Genomic DNA, 9,292 nt, shown 5'->3' with positions numbered 1-9,292 from the left:
TCTGTTTTCCTGAACTATTAATTTACTTTTCACTTACACTATGCAAGAAATTCAGAAACTCAAATAATGTATCATATTAACAACATGGTAATAAAAATTGTGTACTACGAAGCATACTTAAACAAAGTCATATAGTGGTTCTAATAGTATTTATCAAATTAAATCCAAACACATACGCCAATAAGAAATCACTGGTCCAACCACAATATGGTGCCTTGTATATGAGTTTAAACTAACCAATTCTAATAAATTTTGACGGCGTACCTTCATCCTCGTGTATACTTTGGAGTGTTGTAGTATTTTTCTCCTTTTGAGTTTTATCTCGCGCCTTTCCCTTTCGCTTTTAAAATTCCTCCTCAAACTTATCCAAATTGTCAAACGCAATCTGCAATCACATTCAAAATCACTGAATCACAGTAAAATCACCATCTTCTTATTCTAAACAAGACAAATTTGCAATCAGTTGATATTTTAAACGAAACAGCAAACTTTAGGACGAATTATAACACTGACACCATATTTTTGTAACAACACATTTACCTTAAGATCATCATTAAAACTTTTGATGAAAGCGTTTGGTATTTTTTTGATTTTAGGTAATAAATCATTGAATATGGACATAATTATTATAAAAATAACACAATTACAATCTTTTAGATTTGACAAACGCCATAGAATACGAAACAAAAACCGTTTGAAATATGAAAACGGCGCAGTGATGCCAACGTCATAATGTGTAACATGCGTTCAAATCTCAGGTTCAAATCAAAAAGCATGTTCAAATTATGAAATTTTAAAATTGCCCATATTTTCAAATATTGGATTTATTTTCAGCTTAGCAACTTTGTTACGCCTGTAATAATGCAACGTCATATTTTATTTGTTATCCTAATGAAAAAGTACATGCATAGCGAAAATTTGCACAAGGTCTAATTATATGTAAAACGGATGCAAGTGTCCTACATATTATACAAGTGCATAATATAATCTAATCTCTAGTTATCACTGTTTGGGAATAATATTATGAAAGATATCAAGTGCGATAAGTAAAGTTTCTTTTTTATTTTTCATCTATTGTTTTCTTTTATTTATTTTATATTTGTTATCGCTATAGTAAAGTTATAAACGCCCCACCGAGTTGCGCCGCGTTATACAGTAATGGCCAAAAGAATAATGTTTTATACATATGAAAGTAGTGACTTTCTCTTTGCAGAAAATTAGACGGCTTTTGCGGTACAATTTATGTAATTTGTTTATTATATTGCTAGATATTTAGTCATATATTAGAACGCATTACAAGAAATACCTAGTACCGATGTCAATTGATATACCGATTCATAATATCATATCAGTGCATCCCTATTCCCTATCATTGATTAGGATTTTGCCAACATAAATGTCATAAAGTGTTACTGAAAACCGAAAATGGACGAAAGCGGTGTTTCATAAAACTTCGTTTGAATTTACTGAGACTTGTTGAATAAGAATAAAGTTATAAATTGTAAATGTGCGCAAATGATAGTATTAAGAAATTAATAATGAAGATGGCGCCAGGGTAATTTAATCACAGACATACTGTGGATCAATACTTGAAGCCTGAAGGGAGGACATTGTTACCAGAAAATCCTCTAAAGAGGTAAAATATTTGAATACTTGTGCATTAAATTACGTAAAAATGATGAACAGGGACAAACGTGAGCCAGAGTACCCGACGGAGCTGGAGTCGGAATTCATATTACGGCTTCCAGACGAACCTGCGAAGATACTCAGAGAAGTGTTGAAAACGGGCGACAATCTCAAGAATCGCCTCACCATCCAGATGGACAACGACATGAGGCATGGTGAAGTACGCTTGATCACTGGCTCATGCATGCCAAGATCGTCGACCTGCCGACCGTCACAGAAGCTCTCAAGACCATTGACAACAAAAGCTTTTACAAGACAGCAGACATCTGTCAGATGATGATTTGCAAAGACGAGCCTGACCAACCATCTACGGAAGAGGAGTCACCTGCCAAGAACAAAAGAAAGACCCTTATAAGGTAGACAAGAAATTTTGTGGCCCCACGGCATAACACCGCCGACGAAAAATGTTCGCAAACGTCGCTTCAGAAAGACGTTGAAGAAGAAGTATGTAGAAGCTCCCGAGATAGAGAAGGAAGTTAAGAGATTGCTCCGTGCAGACAACGAAGCGGTCAGTACCACTTGGGAAGTCATAACAGAAGAAGATGAACAGCATCCAAAACAAGAGCCCACGAGCACTGTAACACACATTAAGCCTGAAAAGAAAACCAAAGCTGAACGTAATCCTAAGCGTGAACCACCTTCAGATGCCACTAATCCGGAATCTTCAAATGTTGTAGACATCTTTGGAGGCGCTGTGAGTGACAGTGATTTGGAGGATGAAAACATCAATGTAGAATTGGAAGACAGCCATCTGTCAGCATACGACAGCCGTCTCTCAAAGAACTCAGCACGAGATAGCTGGAATGGAGAACTTGGCGCTGCGCCAGCGATTCCAGGACATTTTGCATACTCTGAACCAAGATATCATGTACAAGGAAATGGAATACCAAGGCATGGTTACGCTTCAAAATTCTGATGATATATGACATAAAAAGTAAATGACTGCTAACTAATGCAGTCATGATTGAGCGGATCAGTCTCGTGCCCGATTGTGGCAATCAAGATGGAGAGAAATGGGGGTTTTACTAATACATTTACCTTTGTTATGGATGTCTAGTATTTGATCTGTAATCTGATTGTCTAGTATCAGTAGTTTCTATGGCGTTGTATGTCGTTTGAACATTCTGAATGTCTATATACTTGTTTACTTAGGGTACTGTATGTATACATAATCCTCAAATGTGCACATAATATATTCAATAATTTTTGCACAACTTATGTGTAATAATCAAATATGTTTTACATTTCCATATCCATACCATGAATTTGTATTAAACCAGTGTCGCTCATTGTACGGAGCATTCAATTTTAATGGATTTTATGTAATCATATCTCGGAAGTTGTAATGTTGTATTTAAAATATAGTTGTCATATATAAATTTGCAGATGATGAGATAAGGCACCATCAAAGTATTATGTATAGTAATTTTTGACTATTAGATTCTAGCAATATGTAACATATATATTATAAACTTATTATACCCTAAAGTAGTAAGGTGATCTGGCTTGTATATCCACTGAACATATTGTTCCATGACATTGTATACTGTAATCAGGAACTCCTTACTAGACATAGAAGATTATTCAAATAAAATTTTACAAATTTGTCCTTGGAATGGTAAATATACTATTTATGTATGGTATTATGTATCTAACATGACTGAAGAAATGGTTGGAAAGTGAAGGAAGACATGACAGAAGTAAAGGGAGTGAGGAAGATGTTTAGAAGGGAAGGAAGATAATATATTGGGAAGAATGAACAACACATTGCTGTGAATTGCTGAAAGCTGATTGGGGTCACCCAAGTAAATTGTGATGGCAAGAGAATGAGAATAATAATTAAATATTAATAATAATGAACTAGTCTGAACTTTATGCTTATACTATTTATGATCTATTATATCTTTATGTGAAATAAAGGAATTTTAAAACTTTGGTGTTTCTTTTTTTTTAATGCTAGCCAGGTAGAGCGTAGAGTGTGCATACAGCGTGAATGCATAAATATTCATTTTCCATATCCAACGGCACCTTAGTTATATTTCAGGTATTCTGGGTGATCATGGTGGATTATCATATAATATCGAATGACCTACTTGCTGTCGGTGTATGGCCCATTTCTTAAAACATTACATTATTCATAACATAACATTACATTCATTTCTTACTCTGCGGATTTACAATTTTTTACATGGAATTATTATGTAGGTACTATAATATAATATTTCTTATTAATGCTGCAGCGTAGTTGACGAGACTCGCTTTAAGAAATGTAAAAATCCCTAGAATATTTTTTTTTTATTTTAATTGCATGGACCAGTGACTAATAGCGCGGAGAAGGAAGGGGAGGTGGTTTGCACGCGTGACTTTTCTTGTTTTGCAACTGTTTTTTCAATTTTATTTCCTACACTTCACTCTGTCTGGTCTCTAAAGGCTGATCGAAGTCAAATGGCTTGATAGTAGAGTCTTTTACTTCCTTATTCATAATGTAGATGGCGCTAGTATATTGTCAGATAAATTAATTTTCTACTTTTACTTTGAAATTACTAATACATTGAATGATTTTCTGAAGACATGTCCATGTAAAATTTGAAGTTATTTAATTTAAGAGAACGTTAAACAAACCTTTAAATTTGAATATCTACAAAATAGGTACCTATCGACTTCATAACATACTTAGGTCTTGTCTCTGTACGCTATAATATCTTAACAAAAAATATCATCCCTATTAAATCTTTTCATGTCCATTGGATTTATATTCTTCTGACGTCCATGCCGTACCTACCAATTAAGTATAGCCTAACTAAGAAAATGGAACCCTAGTCTTGTGGTTCCACTTCTTCAGCTATATGTTTTACGCTTTAAAGTTAACGTTGTCAGTGCAAGAGATTTATTCCATATTTTACAACAGGAACTTTTGCAATGTAGACTATACTTCACATACATTTAATATTAAGTATGAAAAACTCTTTCAGTATTACAGTAATCCGTTGTAAAAGCGCGACAAACGTTATAGGATAATAAAAGTTTATGAATTTTATATTATCACCTAAACATACATAGGCATTAAGGTCGCAAAATTACGATTCAGCCGTCCGAGGCCGCCTGAGGTTAAGTATATAGTGATAACAGATTTTAGTGGAAATAATATTTTTTATTTTGATATCTACTGCATAAGCTTTTATGGTTTAATTAGTTAATTATTTATGTACTTATTATCTATAATATATTAATACGTGAAAAAATCTTTGTACATTTTTTTATGTACATTGCACGATCGGATAGTAATATTCCGCGTTATATAATGCCAGACCTGTATTATATACTGTCCCACTACTAGCTACGGGTCTTCACTTCTAGCGAGCGCAGTGGAATACCAAACAATACTTCGTAATTCAAGGTGTTGGATGGTGTTCCTACCGTTTATGGGCGGTCGTATTGTTTGCCATCCGGCGAGCGGCAAGCTCTTCTCGTCATTCAAAGCAAAAATAATTAAAGAATACAATTTTAGAGAATTGCAACCAGTGAATATTAGAATTGACGTAACATAGCTTCTCTTCTGCCAGCCTGCCTGCGCAGCCGAATATTTCCGGAAACACCCGATGTCGTGGGCTATTATCTGTTATTTAGTGCAGTACAGCAATATCGTAACATGTAATTGAAATTTGATCCTAACGAATAATAATGGTATAATTACAATATATTTTGTGTTAAAAAGATCATATTATTCTTTGAAAAAATCGCTGCCCGGTCATAGAAGCTTAACAAATCTAAGGTTTAATGTCTTTGTAGAAACCCAATTAAAATCTTGGCGCTACTGGAATTTCACTCCAATCCTTATACAATTCATTGTATAATGATTTATAACATGTTGTTTAATCCCATCCCAGTTCCCGTTCCTCCTTTTTTCGTTTTTTTACGAGCCCATCTACAAAGTGTAATACAGAAAGATAAATTTTGGCAAACCGTACAGAAAATGGTCGATTTGCATGTAAATTATTCCGAATCACCCTGTTTACAAGGATCGTAGCACGACATGGCTGTAGTTTCGCCTCGAATGTGTATACGAATAATGCGTGCGCACAAAATGATAATACTTTCGCGGTACATATGTCTTAAGGGCTAATTTTTCTCACACACACGCCTTTATAAAAATGTAAGCAATTGACGCAACTAGTGCACCCACTTTTCACCGCATGACTTCCGATACTGATGTGATAGAGTGCAAACCCATAACCATAAATTGATACATTTAATATCACTGCTCGACCGGGGACTCGAACTTGAGACTCAGAGCGGTATCTTATGAAATATAAAATTCAAAAAATTGCGCGTAAAATTAGAAAATTTAAGAAAAATTAACGACAATATTAATTTTACATAACGGTTAGTGGTTTGAAATAATTGTCAGCGATCGACAGAATGCGCGCTTGGATGCATATTTAAGACAGGACAACGTCCGTCGGGTCAGCTAGTATTCAATAAAGTAAATATGAAAAATATATATACACCGTCAAGAGTTACAAATTAAAAGTAATTTTTCAATCATCAAATAAAACTATTCGTAAGCTGATAAAATGTGTCAATTAAACATGATATTGCTACTATAAACGTGTTAATCCATGTTCTGCCTGTAATGTTTAGTCAGATTATAATTTATATGAACGTGAACTTTTATCTAATGATTGAAATATCTGCTGCTAACGTCAAGGTAACATAAAAAGACTAATACCACCAGAAAATGAAAATAATGCATCTATCTTCTGTAGCAATTAAATGTACTTAAATCGACTTTGTCTATAAGGGCTTGGCGAAAGAGGTTACGTTATTACTATTTTTCTCTTTTGCGTAGGATAACCTAATATTAACTATAGACCGAAAACAGAGGGCTATTACGTACAAAAAGAATTACAATATCCTATCATTTTGTACATACATTTAGAATAATTTGCATTTTAAAGTATTACGTATTTATAGCAACATTATTTAGTTATCTTCTAAATTGTGTATGTTAATGAAGTGGGTAATGTATTCGAATATCTATTATTATTTATTTAAATAGTTAATATTGCATCTCAAATTTTAATTTACTTCCGAAATATGATATTTTAATGATACTAAAGTCGGGTATTGTTAAGTAAGTGCCTCCATTATATTGTTATGAAAATGATGATTCTTTTTTCAAAACATTCAAAGTTAAACGATTGTATGAAGCATACGTATGTTTCGGCATCTGTAATAGAATGCTTGTCTGGGTGTTAGGGTTGCCAACGTTTCTTAGACAAGATACGGCTTGTTCTTCAAATTATTCTAATTGGTAAGAAGGTATTTGTTTTCCGATATTTGTATTTTTGTTAGATCAACTATTTTATTTTTATGCTTAAGACTTTTTCGAAGCATTAATTTATTGTAGCTTTCATTGCAATCTCACAATTAGGCAAAATGACATAATTATATAGACTGTCAAAGGCTGTTTTCATCATTACCAATAGACATTTTCCTTGAGCGTTACTAAAAACTAGGTGCAATGAAGTCAGTTTCCCGTGGTAACAAAAAAAAAAAGATCGGACTCAAATTATTAAAGCATTGAAAACATAATAACTTACCACATGTAAGGATCGAAGCTGTGCCTTGCACACTTGCTCACAGCCTTGCAGAGGTTGGTTTTGTAATTTTATTTTGCATACTATAGTCAGTTGAGAACCCTAGACTAGCAAGGCGTCGTATTGTCGCTGGTTTATCGAACAAGCGGCCGCACGGCGCCGCGACGCGCACCGTTCTACGCAACAAAATGGAAGAGGCATTAAATTTTAAGGCTATTTTAGATTTACTATTTAATTTTCATGTATATATTTAATGTATAAATGAATAACGAAACCAGTAAGCTGTTTACCCGATGGTTTCGTAGTGGTCTCACGTATTAACATTGGCTAAAATGTTTCTCAAAACGGAATACAACTGTCCCTACATTAAGTTATTTGGCGGCGAAACATTGTATTTTTAATAACTGCTAAAGTAATTTTAATAATATACTTACTGGTCCTTTGAGCCAGATTTATATTTGACTTTTTATTTATATATGTTTAACGATTGCCATCTTGATGAAATGACGTACCAAACTTATTGAAAAAAAATGGGATTACATAGAGATCATATAAAAATGTTTTTAGTATGAGTTTTTTGGTCTTTTCATGCTTCCTTAAATTATTCCTTCATCACCTATATGAAATATAGCTTTTGCCCGCGGCTCCGCCCGCATGATAACGTTTTTTCGGAATAAATAGCACTCAGGAGTAATGTTGCTTCCTATTGAAAGAATCTTCTAAATCGGTTTAGTAGTTCCAGAGATTAGCCTCTACAAACAAAGTGACAAACTTTTACTCTCCATAATATAAGTACAGATAATGCCCGTATACGCCATCTAGTAACGTTAAATCAGTGTGGAAAACAGACGCAAAATGCGTTCCTGCCGCTGAGTCAGAGGGTTCGTACACGCGCTAATACGAGCCTCAACCTCCGTGCTGCCGAATTAATGATCCATGATAGAGATCGCGATGCACTGTGTACAAACATCTTATATTTGGCCAGTGCGGTTTAGTAGTAAGGCTTTTATAACTAGGTTTACCGAGATTGTCTTTGCGGTGTTTTTTTTTTATTGGCAACTTGATGTTCGTGGATTCGGCGCGTAAAATATCCATCCCGGTACAAAAGTTCTTAAATAACTAGCGATTCACAGCGTACGTATATACGGTGTCATGGTCTTCTATTAAATAAATATGATTGTATATTCAAATATTTCCCGCTGGAGCTAATTGCCCAGATAAAATTAGTTAACATGTTAGTCCAGGACACGGTGTACCTATGAGACAAATTGCATTCAAATCTGTTAAGGTGTATGCGTTGACTTCTAACAAACATTAAAAAAAAAGATATTCATTTATTTATTTATTTGTAATAAGGTACACCAACAGCACTACATATTACATCAATCAATATTATAAAAAAACTATAAGGTACAGCATCTGATATGTGTGCTACTAATAGGTGAACACAGCATATTGAATTAAAATCTAAAACATAATAACAGGAAGTAGAAAAGAAAATTATAAAGTACTAAAAATATTAAATCAATGAGTAACGATTATATATTAAATAATTTGTCTATAAACACTATTGTAAACAACGTCATACAATTGGCAACACAAAAGGTTAATGAGAATATCTTGTTGACAAAATTTATAAAAAGTTAGATGTTTAATTTTTGAGATATTCCAGCAGTCTATCTTTGAACACTTTTACAGAATCATTAAATATATCAATATCCACTTTAGTGCCAACTTTATTATATAGAGCACATACTCTAGTTATTGAAGCATTTAGACCTAAGTTAGTTCTGTAAGAAGGTGTTTTAAAAATAATAGTTATTGGGCGTCTGGGTTTGTTGTAAGGAACTGCTATATTGACGTTTTCGAGGAGTTCACTGCATGTAATTTTATTATTAACTAACTTATACAGGGCCCTTATTCTGTATGATAGTGTAAACGCGTAACGCGGCCGTGTCATGTTATCGTCGAGAAATGTGCGTGGAATGGTATTCTGTAAGCCAAAT

General features: G+C 33.8%; 1 protein-coding gene across 1 annotated transcript; it reads left to right on the top strand.

Annotated features, from left to right (window-relative positions):
- Nucleotides 1-1,387: 1,387 nt before the first annotated feature.
- Nucleotides 1,388-3,621, top strand: LOC119192921 (transcription initiation factor TFIID subunit 7-like). The gene is given in 5 exon segments (XM_037446653.1): nucleotides 1,388-1,850; nucleotides 1,853-2,020; nucleotides 2,023-2,052; nucleotides 2,055-2,467; nucleotides 2,469-3,621. Coding segments are annotated over 5 exon segments (930 nt in total). The 5' UTR covers nucleotides 1,388-1,675; the 3' UTR covers nucleotides 2,613-3,621.
- The last annotated feature ends 5,671 nt before the right edge of the window (nucleotides 3,622-9,292 follow it).

This window comes from Manduca sexta, unplaced genomic scaffold (genome assembly GCF_014839805.1).
Source record: "Manduca sexta isolate Smith_Timp_Sample1 unplaced genomic scaffold, JHU_Msex_v1.0 HiC_scaffold_3374, whole genome shotgun sequence".
NCBI lineage: Eukaryota > Metazoa > Arthropoda > Insecta > Lepidoptera > Sphingidae > Manduca > Manduca sexta.
This window is presented reverse-complemented; position numbering and strand designations above follow the sequence as displayed.